Below are 27295 nucleotides of genomic sequence, written 5' to 3'. Positions count from 1 at the left end.
TAATGCTTCCCGTCAAGCCATTAGAAGTGATACAATCAGCCCAGGCCCCATTAAGCCATCAGTGTCCACCTGTGATAAAGATGGCCATTTGTTTTCTTAAAGCCCACTTAATGTCTGCTTAACTCAATTTGTCAGGAAATGTAGAACAATTTCCTCACAGCCTGAAATTTGGTAGTGGTTCAAAGTCAAAAGGCCAGGTCTAGTCCTATTCAAATGATATAATAAACAGTCTTCAAATCGAAATCTCCCTTGAGGAGCTGATGTTTACTTTAAAAAAAAATTATGTTAGCTGGAAAAGAATAACATTTGCATCCTTTATTTTTTTTTTAATTTCTAAAGTCCTGGAATATGTCTACTAGTGAAAAGGGCCATTGCTTGATTATATGAGAAAATAACTTTATTCTCTTTTTAAATTCAGCCAGAAATTAAATTGGTTTTAGAAAGAACAGAAGAATCTTTGCAAAACATCAGTTTCTTCCTGTAGCAATCACTTCCAACCTCTTTAAGGACTCCCATTGTAATATGCACAAACTTTCTTTTTAGTCTAATTTAATTAAAATATTCTCCATATTGCTTACATGTCTAGCCATTTATTGGAGATTGATATTGCCTTTTTATATCCCATAAAAGAGAAGATTAAACAAGGGTTTTTGAACATATTTTATTTTAAAAATGATATCAATCAATTTTTGAATAATACCAGTGGGGGTTGACCTTGCCCCCATCCCAATGCGTTTTGAATCACATGGCCAATTGTGTATGCTTAAATGGACCTGTCTGGTCGTTTTGAGTAGGAAAGGAATCAGAAGACTTATCTAAGATTAACCAACAGGTGCTCTCTGAAATATTCCAGATATTTTTTGCTTCCTATGGTTCCAAATTTGTAGTCCATACAGATAAAACATTAATTTTGAATAAAATTTAAATGAAAAAATTAATTGTTTGTCCAACAACTTCTACATTCAAAATGTTTAATTTTTGGTTTCTTGTGTTTTTGATTAGTAGAACTGGGAGCTGACTCTTGATGCTACCTCTAAAGAATAATTTCTCAGCTCACTATACATATAAGGTGTGAACTGGAGAACTGAGTCAAGTATGTGGATAATTTGAACAAAAGATATTTATTATGCAGCTAATATGTACAGAAAAATTGAGGCAAAATAAAGTATAGGGATAAAGTTATCTAGATACTACCTCATTTCTCAACTCTTTACAGGTAGAAAAAGTAGTAACAATGTCGTTTCCAAACAGAAGAGAAAACAGTATGACTTAAAGGGGTTGGTATTGGAATAAAATGTGTGTTTCAATAAAAGATGAAGAGCAGCCTATTTTTTGACTTAGAAATACTATCATACCATCTGATCCAGGAACTAGTGTTATATTTACAGATTTTTATTTTCCACACTTCAGAGATTTAGTTCAATAGGCAATATTATTCCCTAAGAAAAGATTTGATTATGAAGAATCAGAAATAAAAATATGGAACTAGAATATATTTATGTACATGGCAATGCAGCATTGTTGGTCTTCCTTCGGGTTGCAAATACATAGTTCCGTGGCATTTTACATTTTCTGTGCCCTCCCTGACAGTTCCCTACAACCACTGTTTTTATCCAGGTGAAGAAAGTCTCGAACTCCAACTTTGCTTTCTTGATTATGGAATATATTCACTGAATAAAAGATTAACCTCAACAAAATAGCTAGAGAAAAAGTCCAGAATATTACTTTCCTATAAATGGCTTAATCTGTAAAAAGTTTCTTTTTCTTGCATCGAACAACTAAAGGTTGCCATCTATACCAAATACAGAGAATTACTTTTATTATCAAGATTATAATACTTATTACAGAAAATTTGGAAAATATATTTTGCAAATGGAAAAAGTCACCCATAATCCTATTACTGAACGTTAACTTATCATGATCAATATTTTGGTATATTTTCTAGCAGTCATTTTAATTAACTTCTTAGCAGAGCTATAATCATATGGTATCTAAACAATTGTACAAACTTACTTTAAATTGTTTAACAGATTACAAAAATAAATATTTGTCAAAGCTAACTTGAACAGAAAAGTAAAAAGAAGAAAATTAAAATCATTCTGAGTTTTATCAACATATTTTGAGGATGTTTCAATCTGTTCATGCTACATTTTTCTCCAGCTTACTTAATTTTAAAACTTATATAACATGGAACATTTATATGTAATATTTATCATTGCTTGATTTTTATATCTTTCTCAGTTTAATTGTCCCCAAATTCAGCTTTGAAAATACAGTTAGAATAGAAATAATGTATTTTTACCAAAGATTCTTAGCAATCAATGGGAGTAAACATTCTTCTGTTCTCTGAAGCTTTGATTTTTAAGAGGGAGAGGGAAAAACTTATTTAGTAACTCTCCAGTACAATGTTTTAATAATGGTGTTTGCTAAAAAATGCTAGAGCTGAGTCAGCACGTCACCATTTGAAATGGTCGGCATATATTCCCAGAACTTTCACCTGAATTGTGAAGAGTGGACTACAAGAAAACCATTTCCTGGTTACTGAGAATGAAATGAAAGCCAGAGATAATCTAATGGGGCCTTCTGAGTTTGGGGTCCAAATAAGTAAAGAAGATACTTGGGTTTTTTTTATAATGTCTCTATTCATGAGTTATAAATTTTGATTAATCACTTGCTAGTCTTCCATAAGTCTTCAAGTAAACTTTGCAAGAAAGCAGTGTTACTATGAATCTTTGAAGAGATAAGAGTATCTTTCTGTTGGCTTAATATGCAAAAGATAAATTAAGTAGGCATACAGTTTGGGGTCACAATTTCCCCCCTATAAACAATATATATTGCTTTGTTTTACCTTAGAATTTAGTAAGATAAGTCCCAGGAAAGCCTAGTTGTTTACTTAATTAGTCTTATTTTTGTTCACATATTTGTAAAATAGTGTTTGTCATTTCTAAGTTTTGTCAGAATATGTCAAAATAGTGTATCTATTCAATAATATTTTTTAGAACCCAGCTATTATTTTTCATTCTGAAATAGTTTTTCTTTATCTTTAATTTGATACTTGATTATTATACATTTTTTCCTGGTTTCCTCAAGTATACTTATAACTGTAGATAATCTCTCAACTCTTTGACTTCCAGCATGGCTCCTCCCTATCATTGTGTGCATGCGTGGGTGTGTGTTCACATTTTGGGGATGCTTCTCTAGTCTCTAATTTTTTTTTTCAATGAAAATGTGGCCTTTAATGCAAAATTTATTTTTTGCACTTTTAGTTTTGATACTGTCTTCCTTTACCACCTATCCCCTTATTGTCTTATACTAGTACTTTTGTACCTTTTCATGTTACTCTGGTCTCCCTTTATGGCTTGCTGACCCTTTTCATTAGACTCCTTTATGTCAAATTCTGTTAAAGATGTTAAAGTGTTTCCTAATTGACTGGTGGTCATTGTGAGAGTTCTGTACTTCTGAGCATTGTTCTATCTGAAATGAGTTTTTTCACAGGTTATGCACTGTCGAAAATTTTGTTATGTTTACTCATCTCAAAAGGTGGAAATAGAGCCAATATTCTCTGCATGTTGCCTTTACCCTCTGCTTCAGTTCTGGTCTAATTCTTGTTTTGAAGCAATACCCAGATGACAAATCAGTAACCACATCTCTTACATTCATCTCTTCATTCATATGTGAGGGCACATATTTATGGCCTTACGGCCTTACTGTCATCCAATTCCCCCTGACATATTCCTTAACTCACTGTACTCTAAAAGATGAAATATACAAAACATCAGAATTTCAAAAATTGATTCCCAACAGAAGTTTGCCAGTCTCCACCTTTCCTGTGTTTTACATACGGAACTACAATACCTATAGTGACATGTGCCATTATTGGGGCATCAGTTCTGCTTTCCACTCACAACTTCGAAGTTATTTTGTGGAAATTGCTATCTCCAAGTTAGCTCAGGTAAAAGAGATAGAAGGGGAAATAACTGGTGACAAAGGCAAGGAGGAAAGCATTCACATTACGCAACAGCACTAGCTGTGTAGGACAGTGCTGCCCAGTCCTTCAGGTTGGCATAGACCTTGAGATCTTTATCCTGAAATCAGGAAGTTGAAGAAAGTTAAGGGTATTTCTATCCACTTTCAGAAGAGTAGGTTTTCTAGTTCAGCAGCTCAGTAGCACAACTGCTCCCACCACTGGCATTTTTCAGTTAAGTTCAATCTGTCTTGAAGGAAATTACTCTGAACTTTTTGTCATTATGTTGGCTGTCAGTCCCTATTTATTTTTAAGAATTCTAGCCTATTTTCTTTGCCTTCAAACATATTTATTGACAAGTTCCAAGAGGTGGTTTAGGTGTTTCCCACCAGATGCTATTTTAAACCAAAAGTCAAGATTTGCATCACCTTTTTTTAGAGAATATCACATTGAAAGTTTGCATTCAAATTCTCCCTTGGAGTGTGACCTTTGCCTATGACTTCTTTATATTTGCACCTTTACCTAGAAGTGGTAACAGACCTCCGAGGAGGATGTTGGTTTTTAGCCCAGCTATTTGCAAGGCCCTCTGAGCTTCCAGGAGATGCTTAGAATCACAAAATGCAAATCAATCATTTGTCATAATGATACATTTCAAAATATTTTTCCATTTGGGTGTTTTTTTTTCATGATCTAAACTACACCTTGATTCTTTATAAAAAGAATTTTGTACTTTGCACCATAGAAAAAAAAGTTTCGATTGGCTTGAATTGCTGGGAAGGAGGTGTGCGAATGGCCCGAAGTTATACATTTGCAGAGGAAATATCATCCAGATGCTCAAGTCAGCCTTTTCTTGGCAGACAACTAAGAGCCATACCAAAACTAGGTTTGAAATTTTTAACAAAAGAATTCCACAATCTCTTACCTTTGGAATGAACATTAATTAAAAGAAACAGTCATATCCCCCACGATCAGAGCTTAACTACTATTAATCGGAGTTCACCACACAATTAACACTTTGAGCTGATTAGCAAATGGAAATCATAGCAAGAAATGTTGGGGTTAGAACAAGGAATGGACACAATCTCTTGCCCAACTCAGTGTCCCTTGTCTTTTTAAAAGAAAAGAATTAAGCACTCAGAATGAATCGGGCAGATTTTGTTTTCGGTGAAGTGTTTGCCATTACATATTGCACATAATGTATGGCACTGTTAAGAGGAAAAAATTGGAGTCAACGTGGCTGAGAAGTTAGGTCTGCTCTGTAGCACTGTGAGATTGTTGACATCTGCCGAGGCTGGAGCGCTCGGTGAGCAGGAAATGGGGTGTCACTCTGAGTGGTAGTTTACCATTATCCTGGCATCCTAATGAAGTGTCTGCAGTGCACAGAGCTTCTGGATGGCATCTTAACGCACGGCTAAGCAAAAGCACTTCTCTCCCTGTCACTGTCATCCATCTGCCTGCACCCTACTGTAGCCAATGGGATGGAACCATGCTACAATGTGCTATAAGCCATTTAGAGTTGCACATTGCATAATCAGTCCCATCAAATATGTAAAAAATGGCTATTATTGGTTATTTTCCTCAAACTCTGGCACCTGGAGTTTGATACATTAAAGTTAAACTTTTCCAAGTGCTGTTTATGCTATTATTTTCCACTTCCCCCCACTATCTAAATGGGAATGAGTTGCATCCTCATTGTCTTAAGTTCTGTTAATGAACTGAAAGACTTGTATGAATATTCATTTAAAAACTTCCCTGTACATCACACTTGGTGAATTCATCAATTTACAATATAATGGAATGATCAGTTTCTTTGAGATATTTGTTTTTAAGGAAAAAAAAACAAAGAATAAATCAACTCAAATCACAGATTGGTTGTTTTCATCTTACAGCATGTTATTTCGTTTACAGTGATAGTTTCAGTTTTTTCAATAGATTTCTTTAAAGACACAGTGCATTTCACCAAGTACATTTGCATTTTAAACTAGTACTGTCAACGCTGGATGATTACATTTTGTGCTTTAAGATGATCGTCAATGGAATTCAAATACAGTAGAAAGGAGGATATCTGTTGTTAGGTGGCATAAGTAGAGCAAGATGTGTGTGTGTAACCCTCTTGAAACTTCTGGATAGACCCTATATGATTCTCTAGACATGGCTGCAAGGCAGCTGGGCTCTCATGGCAAGGACTGAGTGGCTAAGATGGCCACAAAGTTGAGAAGGAGCTTTCTGTAATAAGAACAACAGGAATCTGCTGAATTGGGGGAGGGGTTGGGTTAGATAAACAAAAGGGCATAACATAATTTGGTTGCATCAAGAAATTTTTCCGCAGACATTAAAACTATGGTAAACATAACAGCGGGGAGGCGTGCACTGCAGCACAGTGGGAAGCTTAAAGCGTCTGCCTGCGCACTGTGCTGGCTCCAACCACTGCTAGAACTCTCCGACTTTCATTAGCACTCAACGATTCACCCAGTTCCCCCAGAAAAGGATGAAAATCCAAGCAGCAAAGCCCTGTACTAATTATTGTAAATGCTCCCAGGTTACAGTATTTGGGGGGCAATAATGGCAGGATGGTGTTAAACTAGAACAAAAGAGTCATTCTGAATTCAAAAAGAATAAAGGGGTTTGTTTGTTTGTTTGTTTGTTTGTTTGTTTGTTTTAAACCAGTGTAGCCTTTCCTTCCATTGGTAAGGCAGTGTGTTGAAATATTAGATGATCTCTTTACAATAACATTTTAGGCCATCCAACAAAAGTGTGTACAACTCTTTCAGAGCAGTAAAAGTACAAGTTAATTACACAAATGACTCCTCCACCACGAGCGCCCACTCCAAATTTACGTAAGCCTATCTCACAAGTCTCTGAAACAGAAACTGTTCCCTTTGAAGGAAATTGGTAATAATACAAAAATTAATGTGGAACCAAATGTAACAAGGTAGGCTAACTAATGCACATCACTGCAAAATACTACATGTCAGGTTCAAGTATTTATTTACCCTCCATCCCCAAATAATGGAGTTATTTGAGAAAAATATTGGCTTCTTCAAGGGGAGAATGCTTTTCTATTGATGCCCAGAAACACTTAGAATGGTAAAGTTTTTTTAAATGGAATGATAGGCATTTATTTTTGCTAAATCTAGTCTTGGGAATCCGGTTTCTTCATTCATGCCCCCCTACACCCCAGCTGCTGTCAGCATTATAGCACATCAGCTTTCCTTCACGTTTGAATATTTCTCCAGAACTCATTTGCAAAAGAGTCAAAGCAATATTAAACACCACATCCAAGCCTCTTTTAAACACACAAAGAAATGGGAAAACACATCAGAACTAGACCATGGAGAAAATCCTCCTTTCAAATTTACTGTCTGCTTCACATGCTAGTATAAAATAGCCCACAAAGTCCCGTTTGTGATCCATTTGAAACAATCTTGATTTGCTTAAATTGTCACATTTTTCTTACACATTTCTTCCTGAATGCAAAAATGGAAAAGAATTCTCTTCCCTCTTCATTATAAAAGTGTAGAATTTCTGGCTTGTTTATTCCTAATGGAACACTTGAGAAAGAAGAAAATATATAAATATCTCTTTCGGAAGATTAGTTGTCTCAATCTTTTTAAAAGAGAGTATTTGTTCATTTATTCCCCATAGTAAACAATGTGGGCTTTTTATTCTAATTTTCCATTGTCAAATTAATGCTTTTCACTTTACTGACTTGGTCCCATGCTTCTAAAATATCATACCTTTTATTATTCTTATTTCTTTTTTGTACTATATATTAAGGATGCCATTAGGATATAGATAGTTAGGAATAGAACCTAAACAATTTTGTAAACAAATTTGTTGGAGAAACCTTCTACTCCATTGTAACTCAAGAAAACACAATGTGAAAAAAACTCACAATCTAACAAATAAAACTATAATTTACTCCTCATGAAAACCTTTTTCCAAGCTAAAGATTTCAGGCAAGAAATGGCATAAGTGTTTTTGAGTATTTCAAATCAAACCTCAGAAATTTTGTCTGATTTACTGGTAAATAGTCTATTGACAAGGTCAAGAACAGAGAAAATTCTGGTGACTAAAACAGAAGAGAGAATAAGCATTAAAAAAAAAAGCGATAGACGGTTTACCCACTTCAGTTTCTATGGTCCTATGCAGTCCCATTACAGAGTGGAAGTAAGTCCCTTGGCCATAATGAAGGTGCATCCATGTGTTCGCCTGCCATATATGTGGTTCTTCAAAAATTATATTAAGGATGTTAATGAAAAATGGTTAATATTTTCAAGAAACTATAAAGAAGAGAGAGAGAGAGGGAGAGAAAAGCAAGCTGTGGCAAAAAACCTGGGCTCAGCAGCTTTCTTGGGGAAATGGTGAAATGTGACTATGTGATTTATAATGAGAAAAGGTATCTACAACATACAATTTTCTACCTAGCTGCAAATAATAATTCATAGTGATGTCCCTTCCAGATAAAAGACCTTTGCTATGTAGGACCCATGTGGTAAAATGATCATGATAAATGTCAGACCAGTGCAGGTAACGGCTTTACAAACCATTAAGATTAGCTGGCTCTTTTTTCCGATGATAACAGTAACCATGCTGTGACTCTGTGTGGTAATAATATCTCAGTCCTGATAAATGCCAGAGCCAGGCAGAGGTGTTTATCATTCCCAGTTCAGAAATGCTGACTAAAGTTGCCACATGTTGCCTGTTTTTCTTCTTTTACAATAGTCTTACAATTAAAAAAAAGCTGAATCATAAAATTATTTTACTCCCCATTTCTTAAAAGATTTTGATGTCTGTGCTGTTAACTGTCCTATCCCTGCTCCCAATGTCACTGTGCGGCCATGGCAAATGAAGCGCCCGGAGAAACAGTTCCCCATGTGAACAAGGATCTCCTCTTCATAGGCTTTTTGTTCAAGATGAATAGTTACAGATAAAGTTTAATGTGCTTCTTTAAAAAAGTATTTTTAACCCAAACGACAGGGGGAGATATTTCCTAGTTAGCATTTGTTTTAATTGCATGACAGATTCTAGTTATTTTCAAGTGAGATTTTTTAAATTCCCTATAAGTTTAATTTGCCTACCAACAGGAAAAGATAGACATACACTAAAAATTTCATATTTAGAGAAGTATTTATAGGGTTTCCACCATTATAAAGGCACAAAGATCATGCTAAATATAAAGAGCTACTTGAGACTTGGAAAATAATTACTGGATTTTGATTAGAAAGATATCAAATGACTCAAAATGCTCAGCCTTGTTTTTTTAAGCTTGTAAAACTATGTGTATATATATGAATAAATATAGTTTAATAAAAATTCTCACAAGGGGAACTGAATTTCAAAGAAATTATCTAGTGAGCTTTATTTTCCTGGCACAAATCATGGCCTAAAGGTGAATCAGTAGCATTTGTAAGTCACAGAAAGGTACTTGGCCACCACAACACCTCCAAAATTATTTTGAAAAAAGAGATTCTGAGGAGGACAACGTGGTCATGCCTTTCCTGTGCAGATCACTGCTGGGGTGTCAGCCATTCCTTACTCTCTAGTCTAGTGAGACAAAGAGTTTGCATTTGCTGCAAAATTGAGGAGTATGGGTCCGAGAGACAGTTTTAGGTTGCTGAACTTTAGGAAATGTTATCATCCTAAAAGGCAATACCATTTATGACAAGTTACTGAAAGTCTAAAACATGAACACTTGCCCTCACTATGAGGACAGTGCACTGGAAGTCACAGAATAGCACAGATGAAAAAGAAAAGGTGATGTCATCACTTTCCTGAATGCATTTGGGGCTGTATAAAGGAGCTAAGAATAATAATTTGAAGGCCTTCAGAAATTGGTTAAATAAAATTTACTTTTCTTGATTTAGTAAGCATTGCACTTCTCAAAACTTTTTTTATTTATTTTTGGCATAATGAGCTGATACCTCAGAAGCTTTTGTATTTAAGGATCATCTTCAAGGATCCCTTCAGTCAGAAGAAAGATATAAAATCCACTGATACTTATAATACATCTTAAACTTAAACACCTCTTATGACATAATTTGTATTTTATCTGCCCCTCTGGATTATAAAATGATAGAAGATAGGGACCAGCTCTGTTTGTATCTGCCACAGGTGGGACATAGGCCTTAATACATTTGTTTTCTTTAACCATTCATACATATATGTTCAATATTTCAAAATGATTTAATAGATTTTTATTAAGAAATAGAAATTTAATTCTTTTTAATAATTTTTGAATTACCAGAGAGTAAAAGGAGAGGTGACTAGAAACAGAGGTTGCACTGGAGATTAGGCTGGCTCCCCCAAGCCTGCTCTGGTCAGGCCAGCTCCTCCAGGACCAGGACCAGGACCAGGACCAGAAATGCCTCTGATGCCCAAGCTCTCCTCACAGGTGAAAGAATCCAAGGACTCATGACAATCCACTGGCCAGAGTATTTTTGTTACCGACATTTATTAGTTATAGAGAGCTATTTTAATTTTTAAAACTCTTCATAGAAGGTCTTCTTTATTCAAAAATCAGACAAAATATTGACATTTCCTGAAAGGGCAAGCTATGGATACAACAGGAGAAGCCTGTTCACCTGTGAGGTGATGAGCTCTAATTCTCAAGTGATCCCCACCAGAGAAAGAAAAAGGTCTCACCTGAGTCAATTAGATTCCATTCCTGTTGCATCTTCCCTGCCCTGCAAGTCTCATACCTCTGTTCTTAAGCTGAAATGTTTTGACATGGATTCTCAACACCTAAAGTCAAACATACCATCACAGGCATTGAGGATGTGCCTTCCTTTTAATTAAATATAAAGCATGACTTTTCCAGTCTGGAGATGGGAAAGAGGTACAGAAGCTTGAAAAAGGGCAAATTGCCAACACCAGGTTAGCATGAAGGCCATTGTTTATAATACAATGACATGTCTATTTATGACATATTTGTCTACTTAGGAATTATAACGAAACACTCTTCGATAATGGACAGCAGTCTTTGTATTTACAAAGCTATCACATAGTGTGGGCTGCTTCTGTTTTCAGGAAAAAGTACTAAAGAGTAAAATTTATGGCTTCATATGATTTTGGAAACAGCCTTAAACCATGAGCAGACATTCTTCAGAGTTGGTACAGAAGATGATTCAAAAGAAAGATTTTAATTTAAGGGGGCTTACTTTTATGTAACGAGCACTTACTGTATGTGCATTTATATGCACTGAAACATTTAATTCTAACAATCTTATGAAATATGTGTATGGGTTTTGGGGGGTTTTTTAGTGTATTTAAGTAAGAAACTAAAAACATCAAGAGTCCAAGCAACTCTCCCCAAATCATATTGTGGAGCAAGAATTCTAAGCTAGTTTCTTAAACACCTCTGCAATATACTGCTTCTCTTATTTATAACTTGAGTTTGAAGTATATGTCTGTTTGTATCCATGAATGAGTCTTGCATTTGCCCTGGGAGTGTCCCTACCTAGAGTAAATATAATTATTTAAAGGAATTTATCAAGCAAGTGTTGTCATGCCTTAGATGATTCCTCAACTCCCAACTTAAGTTTTATAAATTAAAACCCATATCCTCAAAGAGCTGTAACTGGTTTCAAGGTACACTTAAAATGTTCTCTGAAGACAGTCACTTCTCCTTTAAGCTAGGACAGTCTCTAACTAAATTCTTAAATGGTCATGATATGAAAAGCATAAACCAAATAGCACTGGTTTCTTCCAAATATAGCCCTGACATGTAAACGATGACCATTTTTCACATAGGATGCATTATACATTCCAGAAGAACTTTCAGAAGCAGAACAGCTGTGATACTGCTGACCTCCTTATGACAAAGGGGTACCATGGTCCTTTAAGAATTACACATCAGTGGAATGAAGAGTGCCCTTCACATACTGGTGACAGGGAGAATTTGGTTTTTTCTTCCTCTGGGAGGACCTCTATAAGAGAAAGCACAATTTATTTTGAAATATGATTCAACATGTGGCTATAAATAAGTTAAGAATAATAAATGGATGGATGATAAGGCCAGAAAAGTGTCCAGAGGTCAGAGGTCCAGGGTTCTGCACTGAATAGAACTCTTTCCATCACTGTAAAACTTTATCTTATCTCTTTGCAAAGAGGCATTCGGTTGTAAATATCCTTGTTTTAGTAGCAACATTTCATGCAGATAAATGCAAATGTAACCATCGTAAACCGTATTTTTTAAAAACGTGTCCTCAAAACCATGAATCAGGGGAAAACTATAAAGCCACATCCTTATCATAACATTTAAGGCTATTTCACATCATGTAAAAGATGTTAGTTATTTCTCTAAGTAGTCTGGAGTTGTTTCTGAAGAAGCTCATTTACAACGGAGTTCAGGGTGGTAGGAGAAAATGGGGCCAGGTGCGTGAAAAGTAGGTGTCAAGAAGCAGCAGATTACTATTTTACTATCTACATGTTCATTATGAACATTTTTACATATTTTTTTCACTAGTGGATGGCAAAAATGAAGTCCTACAGAAAAATTTTGTATGCAATTGTAGGTTCACAGCTTAGAGTTTGGAAAGTCTACTGGGATGTGGGTGGGGAACTGAAGTGGAGGTATTCAGAGCATAGGGTAGATAAAAAGGTCATTTGGAAATAAAGGTAAGAGCACATGTAAGTGAAGGGAGAAAGAATTATGGAGTTTATTATTACTGGAAAGACTTCTTTAGATTGATTTTCAAGAGCAAGAGGAAAGGAGAATGAGAGAAAGTCATCAGTTTGTCATTCTACTTATTTATGCATTCATTGGCTGATTCTTATGTGTGCCCTGACAGAGGATTAAACCTACAACCTTGACGCATTGGGATGACTCTCTAACCAACTGAGCTATCTAGCCAGGGCCTGGAATGATTTTTATATAAGCCATCTAGTATACAATTTACCTAAGAGGTTCTCTAATCTCCATGTAGAAAAAGTTCTTTGTTTCCCACTTTAGTACAATGTAAAAAAGTCAGAGATATCTCAGTCTTCTCAAAACTCTCAATACTTCACAACAATGAGAAAACATATGCAGAAGAAGAAATATTAATAGAAAACGCTGTCTTTCACATGCTCACTGAATCAATTGAAGAGAGTTGACACATCTTCAGTAAGTTGTGTGTGAATCTTAGCTCATTAACCACTTCTCTATTATGTATGCGATTCCAAGTCCTAATATGACACATCAATAAACCAGATCTGAAAAGGTGTCATTTCGATTTTAATGTTTCTAATTGTATTTTTAGATATTCTTCCACTTAGAAGTGTTTGTTATTTCCTGAGTTTACAAGCTACAGGAGAGTGGGTGTGGTATTGATTTGAATGGGAAGCCACTGCATTCCTATAACCTTTTCAAAGATTTCATTCTGATTATATTGTAAGAAAATAAATTGCCACTCTTTGATAATATTTCAGCCCTCTCTAAGCCATTGTCCAGTTTCCCTTCCATGTATGCATAACTTAGCCACACACATCTGTGTACCACAGTTCAACTGTCCAGTTCTTCAAGTGTGGCTGAAAGCTGACAAAAGAAAGAAAATATTTCTATAAAATACACTTTATGTAGGATGTTTCCTGTAAGCAGATATGGAAACCACCATATACTTTACAAGGGTTCTTTTATGTAACTAACTACTCACCAATCAGATCATCAGTCTTTCAGCTTTTCCCAAGCATTTAGCATTGTGAAATGTCAGAATGTCAGAGCAAGTGCATTGTCACTACTGGCACCAACTCAATTCAAGTACAAACACCTTCAATTTGAGTGCTCACCTGAGAGTATGATTATTGCCGACAATGAAAAGTAAACCAGACCCAGCATGAGCCTCAAAAAAGGTAGGGAGGGAGGTGTGAACATTTATAAAGCAGTTACTTTTTATTAGTCATTGCACCAGGTACATTACATACTATCTTGTTTAATCTATAACACTGACCTTTTACATATTATTCAGAGAAAATAAGAAACTTGTCCAAGACCACACAGCTAATAAAAAGCTGTTACACAATTCAAACCATGGTCTGTCTATTCTAACCCATGTTTATATCTTTCATTTCTTCACTCATTCTCTCTTCATTTATTTAACCCACTGTATGCCAATGTAAGAGCTTCCTGGCTTTATAGGAAAATTCCTAGTTTAATGTAAGAAATTAGTAGGCATTCAAGCCATGGCAATATTTTTTTAACTCTTTAAATTACAGTTTATATTCAATATTATCTTGTATTAGTTTTAGGTGTGCATCCTGGTGGTTAGACAATCATGTACTTTATAAATAGTTCCTCCTGATATTTCCAGTACCCAAATGACACCACACATAGTTATTAAAATATTGTAGAATGTATTTCCTATGATGTACTTTATATCCCCATGAGTATTCTGTAACTACCAATCTGTACTTCTCAATCCCTTCACCTTTTTCACCCAGCCCCCCAACCCTCTCCCCTCTGGCAACTACCAGTCTGTTCTCCCTGTGAGTCTTTTTTCTGTTTTGTCTGTTCATTTGTATTGTTCTTTAGATACCACATATAAGTGAAATCATATGGTATTTGTCTTTCTCTGAGTGACTTATTTCACTTGGCATAATACCCTCTAGGTCCATATATACTGCTGCAAATGGTGAGATTTGGGGGTTTTTTATGACCAAGTAATATTCCATTGTTATATATACCACAGTTGTTTTGTTTTTGTTTTTGTTTTATCTACCTATCTATTGACAGGCACTTGTGTTGCTTCAAGCCATGGAAATATTATGTGAAATGTGGTATAAACAGAATGTTCTAAGTACAACAGAACAAAGAAGAAGGGCAACTGACTCTGTCAGGAAATTCATAATTATGTTACCTGGTGGTTAAACAGACATAGTCAAGTTTTCATTGCTGCCAAGGCACCATGGCAGTGACCTTGAAAATTCACATATTTTCAGTTAAGCAACCCCCAACCTTTCTTGAAACTTACTGTTGACTGGCTCATATGTTCCCTAAAACTGAAGCTTGCTGGATATAACCATTTGAATCACTCTTTGCTTATCATCTGTCCAGCTTAATTTATGGCTGCTACTTATGTAGTCCTCAATGTCAATCAGTCACTTTTTTGGAAATTCTGGCATTGACTTGGTCATTATGATGGCCAGAGGTTTCAGTAAAGTTCTCCTCTCCTCCCTACCCTTCTCTTCTCTACCACATTTTTTTTTAAAACAGTAAGTATACTTCATTCAGGACTATTGAGACCGGTATAAGGATTATTGCTACCACCTCCTCTGTTATCATGTTTATTGTCTGAACCAAATGGTTCATCAGATTCTTAGGTAAATTACTAGCATGGGCTATATATCTTTGCATTTAGTCATTCATGTGTAGCATTAAATTCAGATGGTTAAATTCAAGGTATCTAAGTATCCCTAAGAGCTCTGTCCTGGGCATACTACACAAATTTCACTCTCATCTTTACTGACTTGATTTAGTTCTTTTCATGAGTTTCTGGTATCCCATAGGCTCCCACTGGTCTTATGAAGCATCACACTGTCTTAGTATCATTAAGCTACAAGGGGACTTTCTACCCTTTTGGCAGGAAGATTAGATCTACTGTCTGCTATGATGTTACAACTGGCTTTTCTTTTTTTTTTCTTTCTCTCTCTCCCCCCTTTGTCTCTTTCACTGGCAGTTGTCCAATCCATATTATGTTGGAACTCTTCTAAGAATAACTGCAATTTTGAAAGCTGTGACTGTGGGAGGTATTATTAATAGGCCTTTGTGGTTTTAGGAGGAAGAAGAAAAGCTTCCAAGCACAGTTCTACTAGGAAGACTGCCCCCATCCCATTTTGGCCAAATACCATCATCTGCAGGATATTTTTCCTATAATTTCTTATTTTAAAAAAGTAGGGTTTTTTGGCAACAGGGTATTTGAACAAAACCTGCCAGTTTCTGAACTAACTCTTTCTTACTCTACTTTATTAAGTTCATCTACCTAAAAACAGGTGTCTGCAAATTGGGCTTTAGGAAGCACATTGCATTAGGAACCCTGTTTGGCTTTAGTATAAGAAAACCACTCATAAAGGCTTCAGTAAACAGAGCTTATTTTCTTATGTATGAGAAACCCAGAGACAGATAGTATAGGACCGGTCTGTCTGCCTGCTCCACAGATTCAGAGAAGTGCCTTCTACCTATGTGTTCCTCTCTGCTTGGCCTCAGTTCTCAGTGCCGTCTCATGCTGCAACCATTCTGTCTGCATTCTGAAGAGCAGAGGTAAAAAGGCTGAAAAGCTAAATCAGCCCCCTATACATCATCTCCCCAGGAGTCCCACATAACACTGTGGCTCAACAGCCAATCTTAGTTACATGCCCACTCCAGCTGCCAAGGAAGCTGGGAAGTGAACTTTTTAAACTAGGTATATTGCCATTTCCTCATCCATGGGATTTTCTTGCTAAGGAAGAAGAGAATGGAAATTGGGTGCTTGTCATCTGGAGCTCCAGGCTAGAAGTTAGAGATGAAAGTATAAAAAGGAAAAGTACCTAAGTCAATATTCATAAAGTGTTTAAGTTCAATAAATTATTACAATTCTACACTCTGGTTAAAAGTAGGGTAAGATGAATTCCCTAGTGCATAAGTAACTTAGTTTTATTATACCATCCCTGCCCATAAAAGTGAAAAAGAAACAAAATGAAGGAAAACAATCCTTGTGGCATGCACTGCCGAATAACTTATTTTTTAAGCGTATGTGACTAAGTTTTATACTTTCAATTTTTTCACTTTCCTAATTTGTAGAAAAAAACAAAATGTATTATGAAGACAGGAGAGCAGAGTATCATAAAAAAATTCTTTACTCTTCCACAAATCAAGCAAACAAAAGAATATCGGTAATTAAATCACAGCATGGGTTCTTGCGTGTTGGTTTCTTTTGCTGCTGTAACAAATTGACACAAACCCAGTGACTACAAACAACAAAAATTTATTCTCTTACATTCCTGAAGGTCAGAAGATGGAAATCAGTTTCACTGTCTTCCTTCTGGAAGCTCCATTTCTTTCTCCAGGTTTTAAAGACTGTCCTCACTCCTTGGCCTGTGGTCCTTCATCACATAACCTTTTCTCTTTCTGCTTCCTTTGTCCCATCACTTCTGTCTCTGACTCTGATCCCCTTGATTCCTGCTTTACCACCTTTGTAATTACACTGGGCCTACCCAGATAATCCAGCAGAATCTCTCCACCTAATAATCCCCAATTTAATCACACATGCAACATACCGTTTTCTATGGAAGGTAACATATTTCCAGGTTCCAGAGATTAGGACATGACATCTTTGGAAATTCGTTATTTATCCTACCACACCTTGTATAATGGTGAAACACTACGATTTGATTCAATAACTCAATCAACACCCTACACATCACCTCCCCAGGAGTCTCTCATAACACTTTGACTTGAGTCTCAATGGCCAGTCTTGGTCACACAGTTGCTGCTTTCATAGTACCAAGATCTAATTCAGAGTCAAAATGAAGAAACTCCATGATAATGTTGAGCACGCCTATTCCCTTTGACTACTGAGTAGAGCTTTTAGCTTAAGTCTTAGTCTAAAACTCTCCTAAGAAATTCCCTCATGTAGCTATGAAATCTTATTTTTTTCTAACCTTTGTTTTTATTTTATTTTTTTTTTCAGAAAAGCAAGATAACAACACAAGAATTGAAACTGTGAAGTCTCTTGTACAAAAACTCCCTCCACCAAATCGTGACACCATGAAAGTCCTCTTTGGACATCTGACTAAGTAAGTTATAAAGGTTTCTGGTTGTGTCATCAGACACTCATTTCCTGAATGAACAACATTTAATTTCAGATCTCTAAGACAAGGATTTCCAAATGTGTCTATCTCATATTTTTCCCTCTCACTGATCTAAGTCTTCTTACAGAAGATGGAGAATGTACTAATGGTAGGAAGAAGAAGCTACACAAGGAACTTCTGAATGAATTTATTTTTCCTAGTCTTCTCCACAAATAGATATTTGCTGGTTGATTGTCAGAACTGTACACAGAGTCCTGGGATGGCCTGTCTTTACTCTGTTATATACTATAATAGGAAGAACATGAGATATTTCAGACATGAGTTCAAAACCTAGTACTGCCATGCACCACTAGGACCAGTAGGACCACAGATAACTTACTTAAACTCTCTGAATTTTTATTTCTTCATCTGTAAAATGTTGACTCAGATTAATAAGGTGCCATCCCTATAAACAGCTAAGAGAAGAGTATCCCAAGTGGAAAAAAACAAATGTAGAAACCTAGAGGATCCAAAGACCTTGATGTATTTGAAGAGAAGGCCAGGATGGCGAAAGCCAAAACAACTAGGGTGATGGTAGTAGCAGTTGAGGTCATAAATGTTAAATTGGCATCAGATCATACAGGGTCCCATGGGCCACAGTAAGACATTTGTATTCCATTGGAAATACAATGAAGAACAACAAAGAGTGCTAAATTGGAGAAGTATAAAAGATCACTCTGGCTGCCATGTGGAGAACGGATTGCAAAAGTAAAAGCAGGAGAACCTATTCGGAGGTTCGCAGTATTCCAGGCAAAAGATCATGGTTGCTTGAGTGGAGGCCATAAAGATATTCTGGAGGCGGGTCAGGTTGGATGTGCCTGGTTGGGATGCAATGGGGAAGGAAAAGGAGAAATCAGGTGTGCCTCTTAGGGTCTAGGATTGAGTGAATGGAGAAATGGGTAAAACTGGAGGAGGAGCAGAATGAATAAGAACTGCAGAATGGAGAGATCCAATTTGGACATGTTGAGTTTGAAGTGACTGCTATTCATTTGCTCTCTGTTACTACCTTCCTCAGGTAAGGCAGAGCTCAATATGAGTAATGAGGTTTTAGCTTTCACCATATGCATATAGTAACGTTGAAGCCAGATAGAGTTTCAAATGTATTGGGCAGCTCTGCTTTTATGAGATTAAATCTCCTTAATCGCCCATTCCTTGGATCGGGCCATTCAACTAGTTCATTACATGAATTGTAATTATAAATGTAATACATGCAATTGCACAACAAAAATTTGAACAATGGTGAATATTTGATCAAAATTTGAAATTTGCCTGCTAGTCACTCTCAGCCTGCTAAACAGAAGTTCCACACCCGTTTCTAAACATATGAAAACACGCATGTACAGCTGTTGCTGGTGTTAAAGCATATCATACAGCACATGTCATCCTGCAACTCCTTTATAACTCATAGTCATCCAGGTCATTGAACAGACTTATCTGATTCTTGCCATTGATGATACAGTATTTCATGCTATGGACAGTTTTTAATTTGCTTAGCCAGTCACTGCATTAGGTAGCATGTTTTAATCTAATTCACCATATTAGTTTTTTCTTATTTTACTCCCAGAGGGGAACTTGTGTCAAAGTTCAGAAGACATCTTGTTAGAATGTCCCTTCTTGTCACTTCCACGTTCTGGCTACAGTAAGAAACCTATTGTGAGTTAATGAAAGGATCTTGGGCTTTAAAGAAATGGATGGATCTAGAGTAACATTCTTATTCTATACTTTACCCCCTTTATGATCTCCAGCACATAAAATCGGATTTAATAATATCAAGCATATCTTGTGGTTATGAGAATTAAATGTGATAATGCATATAAAATGCCTGGCATAAGGTAAGCATTCCTCAAACATTCATTCTTTTCCCATAGGATCCAGTCACACTATGAAAGGCATCTCAAATTACAAGTAAATACTGGAATGCTTATCTCAGTAACTTTAACTGGACAAAGTCATAAAACAAATGGAAAACTATACTCTCTAATGCTATGCAATACTCAGTCTTGTAGATCTTGGAAATATCAATTAATTAGTCTCAATTATTTCATTTTTTCTGAGTGCAAAAAAAAGCAGCTATAAAATGAAGAAATTGAGCATCAACTAAATCCTTCTTTAAAAAAATAAAACACACTGATAAGGACCCATCTCTTCATGCCATACAATTCCAGTATGAACAATTAATGTCTGATTGTGTTTTTATATCAGAGTTAATTTCCTGATTTTGTTAGAACTTTCATTCAACTCAGAAAAGATGGGAATAGTTTATAACTGTGATTTAAGATCAGATTATTATCTCACCTTAACAGCATTCACATTATAAGATTTTTCATCATAGATAAAGAGAATAACTATTATTTGTTAGCCACCAACCTTTCTTTAGTGGCATGACCATATTCCACTGTGCACTGATTTATAAACTGGGTTTTATTATGCACAAGTATGTGCACATGATTATATCTTGTTAAACATTTCTTGCTAAGTTTTTGATAAACAGCCAATTGTGGTATGTCATCAAAGCCTGAGAAGACTAAATAAGAAGATTGTTTAATGAAAATTTAAATATATTCATGTTTGAAAGAATCATTAGAATGTTTTCCTTAGTCTTGATGCATTTGGTAGTTCTTCAGAAAAATCTACGATCAACACTTGTATGTAGTGTTTATTCCAAATCGTTGTGCGCGCGCGTGTGTGTGTATGTATATATGTGTATATGTATATATTGAAGTTTGTTTAGTGAGGGTCAGGAAATGTAATGAAGTGCCAGAAATTCCACTTGACCTACGTACTCTACAGCCAACACAATAGAACTCCATTTTTGTGAGCTCTGAGTTGCATGTTCCCTTGAAAGCAGAGACTACCAGCTGAGAAAGCTCAATACAGCACAGTTGGACTCGAAGCTGAATGCAAGCTCTGGCCACAATGCCAGAAATTTAAAGGGTTATGATTTGACTAAACATAAGATTACACAATGGCTGTAAAAGTTAAATAGTCTCAGAGCCCAGAGCCCTCATTCTTGATCAAACTCAAGGTCAAGTTCAATGCTTTTGCTGTAATAGCATGAGACCAAGAATTCAGAATAAGCTATCGTTTCAATATGCCATCAACTAGAAACCCTTATTAACAGCCACTTTCACAAATTGACATTACAGTGAGAAGCATAGAAGGTCCTGGGGTACCTTCTGAATCATCACATAAATGGCAAGTTCTATCTCTGTGAAATATGTGTCAAGTGCATTTTCCCCTGGCCTGCTTCTTTGAAAAGGCAGAGAGGTAAAAGGAAGATGAAGTTAATGGGAGGAGGACCTGGAAAGATAAGGTTTACTTCCTGGTGTTTAGCAGTTGGCAGTTGAGAGCCAGGCAAAGGATTTATCTAAAGAATAGAGAATTACCGGAACTTTATCTATCAGACAATTGCATATGTGCTTACTGCTTATGAACGAGTCTCCAGACAGCAGAGTGCAGGGCAAACAAGGCAGACTGAGAAAGGAACGCAGGAGGCCACATGGGAGTTGTAGGTGGGTTGGGGTGGTGAACATCAAATGGAGAGAAATGGTCCAGATCATGAGGCTTTTCAAAGAAAACTTCCACACAGTTTTTATTTCACTCATTTCTCTATTGCCCATATCTAGTCAGACCTGGAGATAAGTCTGAGGTTTCCAAACTGAGTAACTGTGAAAATAGTCCCTTAACTTTAAAAAAGCAAAAGTAGGTACTGTTTAGAAGGGTGTACCCTTTTCTCTATTTTGCAAATACATCAAGGGGAAAGATGAAGATGAAGTTACAGAAAACTAATGAAATAAGATGAGTCCCATTTTGTCAGATGTGTACTGAGCCAAGCCCTCTTCAGGCTGCTCATTGGGATGTACCAACCTATGTGGTTAGAAAGTTATACACGTAATATGTCTCAAGAATGAAAACTTTGAAAATCTTTGTACCTTTTGAGTGGTCATCTTCATTGCTGGGACCCTAAGTAACAGGAGATGGTTTATGCAGATAAAATCATTTACAACAGGACGTTTGCACTGGTGGAAACTGGGAGACAACCAAAGTGTTCAGTGATAGGAGAAGATTTAGAAAGAACATGGTTCATTGTATCAGAGCATACCTCATTTTTTTTAGTAAAAGGTCATTCACAGCTAATTTTTTTTTAATTTGGGAAAATTCTTGTGTTAAGTTAAATAAAGTCAGTGATACAGTATTTTATACACTCAAAGAGAGTGTACCTATAATTATACAGAAAAGTTGTGCATCTGGAAAACACTGTAAAAATATTTGCTGAGATGTTAATATCTCTTTCTTTGAGTTGTTAAATTATGAGATTTTTCCCCCTCATGTGTTTCCTTTTCTCTTCTACCAAAGGCGTAGAAGGTGATACTGAGCTTAAGAGAAGAGATAAAGAGAGCTGGCTTGGGAGTCAGGCAGACCTGAACATGAGTCTTGGCTCTGCCACTTACTGAGGTGTAACTTTGAACCAACCACTTGACTCTGAGCTTTCATTTTTCTTGTCTGTAAAATACAGGTCATAGCAGAACCTATTTCTGTGATGAGGAGTAAATGAATAATCTTTTTACTAGCCCATATTAGGTTCTAGATAAGCAGTATACAGTGGCATATGCTATTTTTATAGTGAGAAAGATATAAAATAACTTCTAATGAAATAAATATAGGAAGAATTGCAAAGGTTGGGTTGTCAAATTTCCTGGCTTCCAGAAAATTCTTTATCTCACCACAGAATCTTTTTTCCAAAACCATTGTTTCCATGCTGGCCTGACTCAGCCTGTTTCCCCAGTCTTAATGAGGCTGTTTTCACATGTTCTACAAAACCACATGACACCCCCAATGCCATGCCCAATCCCCAGGTAAACTCCCCAGCCTAATGCTATTCTCTCACTGGCTCTACATCCACCTCATCTACATCTTGTTCCATGTTCCTAAATCTAACCCTTTTCACCCTCAAAGCTGGAGGATAACCTAGTCCCCTTATTTTTCAGCAGGCATGAAGAGGCTGAGGCAAGCACAGGTCTTCCTGTGCTTCTCATGCAGAGCCTTGCCGAGTACAGAGGTTTTCTAGGGACAGTTCTCTTGCTTGTCATCTAACTTATCAGAATGTTTCTCACAGCAAGAGTTTCCTGCCAGGCAGAACAGCACACTAGCTTTGTGGCAGCCTGGTAATTGAGATATTTTGAAGTCGGTAGGGCCTTCTCCAATTCCTCAAATCCCAGTGTAAACCCTCCTCCAATCCCATCAGCGACACATCTATGTAGAACTGGCACTGACTTCTGAAGTCCTGGGATTCCTGTTGTCATTAATGTCAGTAAGGGGTCCTAGCTATTGCTGAAATCTGTTCCCACATTTTTATTTCCAGGATATAATAATATATGGTAATTACAGAAATTTCAGAAAATAAATACAAAAATATACAGGTATCTTGAACTTGTTAGGCAGATTTACTTTGAGGTATGCATTTTGGAAGACAAAACAATCTCAAATTTTTGAAGGTCATGACATAAAAGTACTTTCAGTTCCTATGTAGGTAGGTATATATTGTTCAAAGAAAGTCAACATGTCTTTAAAATGTGTGGCTTTTAGAGATGACTTATGAAATAAAGTCATCCATTGGCTTTCAAAAATAGCCTTGGAAGAATATACAGTGTCTGGCACAAATAATACCCCTTTGTTATTACAAAATCTTAAGTATGTAATTCTATAACATAACAATATCACACTCAAGCACACCATATGACATTTTAGGTGATGTGTTCAAACTAAAACTATAAAATATTATACCCATATTATTGCCCTACCAACAACACTCAAGCTGGCCTTACTTCTGCCAGACCCTGTATTTGCTGCTGATTTTAGATACAAATAACATATAGGAGACTTGCACTTTGTAAAATAGGCTGAAAGCAGAGCTAAAAAATCTTCCCTTTTGTATTGACTCTAAGAAAATCTTCCAGCTGTTCATAGAATTCCAAGGTGAAAAAATGATATGGCTGAATAGACAAATCTCATGGAAGCATGCCAGTTGAATGCCTCATTGAAAGGCGAAACTGTTGAGCTGTGGCTATTTTGTGAGAGTAAACTGATATTTAAAGCTTCTCTGTGGTCTTCATGGATGTTGAATAAAATACTCTACAAAAGCATGTCAAAGGCAGCTCAAATGATGATGATCTAGAAATATAAGGGTTGTCTGAGGAAACAATGGTGAGGAAAAAAATCATCCACCCTTTCTTTAAAATAGCATAGTGGGCATTTCTGATATTTGGGGGTAGGGGACATAAGACATGGCTAAAGAAAGGGCTGGAAAGCCCACGAGTCCTTGGCCTTCTCACTGATCACGAAGAGCAATGCCTGGTAAAGCTCTCTGCCTCCCCAGGCCTCTGAACACTCAGTTCTGCTGTGCCTTGGAACAGGCTGTGTTTTTCTATGCTGTCTTCTGGCACGCCACCCTTGTTCTGTACACTTTGTCTCTCACCCAACCACAATACCTGATATCCAAAGACTTGCAGGCCATGGGTATTTTTACTGGAAAATGAGGAACCTGTGCAAATTGTTATTTTCTTTTTTTTTCCTCCCTGAGGGACAGGGGCTGCAAGTTGTTTGAAATAAGCCAGAAGCCTAATAGCTCCTTTGCTTGTGTATTTGAAATGGCACCCTAATCACTTTGAAGAGCTAATGTACTTCCTATGGGTCTGAAATTTCTCAACTGGACTCCTGTGGCAGAATTTGACCTGGTAGTTAAGAAAATTAATTACTCTGATCGTGAGGATGAAGCAAGAGTTCCCAACTCCCTGTAGTAATCATTAAAATGTCATCTACTTAGAAGACATCTTGGCACAGGATTTATAAGGTTTGTGAGCTGGGGACTAAGGTTCAATGATCCTTCCAGTGGTGGATCCTTGTTCTGAAGGAAGGCTTTGGGAGATAAGGTTTTTTAAGACCGGAGTGAAATTATTACTTTTGATCTTTTGATTTAACATTTTATGGTAACATTAACCACTGAATAATAGGAAACAAAACAAAACTTAAAATGGCTACTACCCATCTATCACTGTTTTCTCCGCTGTCAGTGGTGGCCCACCCCTTAGCGGGTATTTCTCTCATGAGAGGTAGGGATTTTTAAGTTGCCCCACCCTTCTCCACTATGAATCTTGGCCTTTTACCTAATGGAAAGAACCAAGGATTTGGCATCAGAAGACATAAGCTCACATCCCAACCTCAGCCGTTAGAAGCTGTACAACCTTAAGAAAACCTTTTAATGTCTCTAACCCTCCCTTCCTCTCATGTGTGCAATAGGTCGAATAAATCCACACTTGTGAAAATATTAACTATAAAACCTTATCCACCCATTCCTTTAGGAACTTTTAATGAGTGGCTACTGTATTCCTGGCTCTGAACTAGATCAGAGATTGGAAACTATGGCCTATGGAACACACCTAGCCTGCTACCTGTTTTTCTCAATAAAGTCTTTCTGGAAAGCACAGACACACACACACACACACACACACACACATACACACACACCCTTATGTATTTATGTGTTGCCAATGGCTGCTTTTATGCTGCAATGGAAGAGTTATATAATTATAACCAGTTATACTAGGCTGAAAATATTTCCTCTCTGACCTTTACACAGAATGATTACTGACCTCTCAACCTGAAACTAGAGACAGAGAGAGGACTTCTACCCTCAGGCATCCTATAGTTTCCTGGAGTAAATTAGTAAACAATTATAATAAATATGGTACCATATCACAAGACACTATGAACACCAAGTGGGAGCTGAAATTTAGCCTAGAGAAATGAAAGGGTGCCTCCCAGATGTCTGAGGCTGTCTTTAAGGGTGGCAGTTTGTCAGACAACAGATTGGCTCTAAGCAGCAAGAACACTATGTATGTACCAAGAGGCACAGAGGAGAACTGCACTGTGGTAAAGAAGTGGTGAATCCTCTGGAATGATTGGAGAAGTAGGAAACATAAAAGAAGAGGCAGAACCTCAGCTGAAAGTGTATTAAACTAGACTTAATTGTGAAGAACATTACATGCTTTGCTAAAGAATTTAAAATTTATTCTGTAGACAATAGTAAATGACTGAAGAGTCTGAAGCAAGGAGGTAATGGGATGCAATTTGTGCTTTAAATATTACAATCATTGTAAGTGTGGAGGATAGCCTGTAGGAGGCCAACACTAGAGGTAGTGAACCCAGTTAAGAGGCTGGCATGATAGTCCAAGTTAGAGACCCCAAATTAAGGGAGATGGGGGCAGAAGGAATGAGGGAAAGAGAGGGACACAGGAGGTGTAGAGGAGGTCGAATGAGCAAGATGTGCTCACCAAGTCCAAGAGATTAGAAAGAAGGAAGATATCAGGATGGCACCCAAGTTTTGAACTAGTTGAGTGATGATAGCCTTAACTTACATAAAGGAAAGGACAAAATTGGAGGGATAAAAGAAGTAGAAATTTTAGGGACATGATGTGACTTGGACATTGTTTATGTTCCACTCATTAGTGAAGTTGACTAGAGGATAAGAAATATATGTTTAGAAAGCTGGAAAGAAGATTGGGATCTAGGTATGAATTTGGGAGTTATCGATTGAAAGGTGGCAATAGGGTAGGGTCATAAATAACCCCCAAAGGATGGTGTGAAGAGCAAAGAGAGTTGAGGACAGAGTCCTGGGGATGTCTAACACTGAAGGAGTCATCAGAGGAAGAGACTAGGAAAGGAGTCTAAGAATGGCATGCACACTGACTGAAAGAAAACATGGCAAGAACAGAAGTATTATTTTTGTGTGGTTAAAACTATTACTTCCAAAAGAAGGCCTAGAAAACTCTCATGACAAAAGGACATTGGGCAGAATTTCTAGTGACAATTAGCTACTGTTTTAAACTTTAGTTTTTGGCTCTTGAAAATTACAGGAATAAATATAATAATCTAGAAGAAAAAATGTTGGTGAAGATGGAAATTATGAAGGACTGACCTGGTCCTCTAATGGCAAACAGTAGACCACAGGCTCCAGGAAGGCAGCAGTTTGGGCCACTCTGACTCCTGCTACATCCCCAGAGCCTTGTGCAGAGTCCCATACATGACAGACATTCAGCAATTTTTGTTGAAGAAATGGAATCACATGACATCACTGAATGAGAAGATGATACTCTAATAGCCAAGTGATGGTTCCACTTAAGATCAACTGGAAACTTGGAAACTTGATATATTTCAGACTAAGACTAGGGAATGTTACATGTTGAGGTTATTGGTTCCTAAGCTGTTCCTTTCAATTTCTCTCCTCATATGATATTTATATTTTCATCATGATGAAGAGAAGAGTGGCCCTGATTATAAAAGAAGTAATATGTGTTCATATTAAGATTGCCTGTTCGAGGCCCTGAGTACAATGTCAAATGGGTGCTGAAAGGGGCTGAGCCTATGGAAGAAGCCTTGGTCAGGGAGCCTGGGACCAACCATCGGCGCTGGGCCTGTTAGATCAATCACTGCCATCCAAGGTGGGGTTGCCAGTTCTCCTAATTTCTTGAT

General features: G+C 36.8%; 1 protein-coding gene across 2 annotated transcripts in view; it reads left to right on the top strand.

The window, feature by feature from the left end:
• ARHGAP15 (Rho GTPase activating protein 15) overlaps window positions 1-27295 on the top strand; it is a 626777-nt gene that overhangs the window by 546904 nt on the left and 52578 nt on the right. For both annotated transcript variants that reach the window (XM_036023540.1, XM_028509736.2), the window contains exon 13: window positions 17608-17713. In XM_036023540.1, the coding sequence (XP_035879433.1) occupies window positions 17608-17713 (106 nt within the window). The remainder of the gene's footprint in view (window positions 1-17607; window positions 17714-27295) is intronic.

Source organism: Phyllostomus discolor, chromosome 4, assembly GCF_004126475.2.
Source record: "Phyllostomus discolor isolate MPI-MPIP mPhyDis1 chromosome 4, mPhyDis1.pri.v3, whole genome shotgun sequence".
Lineage (NCBI taxonomy): Eukaryota > Metazoa > Chordata > Mammalia > Chiroptera > Phyllostomidae > Phyllostomus > Phyllostomus discolor.
Note: the sequence above shows the minus strand (reverse complement) of the source record. Positions and strands in the feature narration are given on the sequence as shown.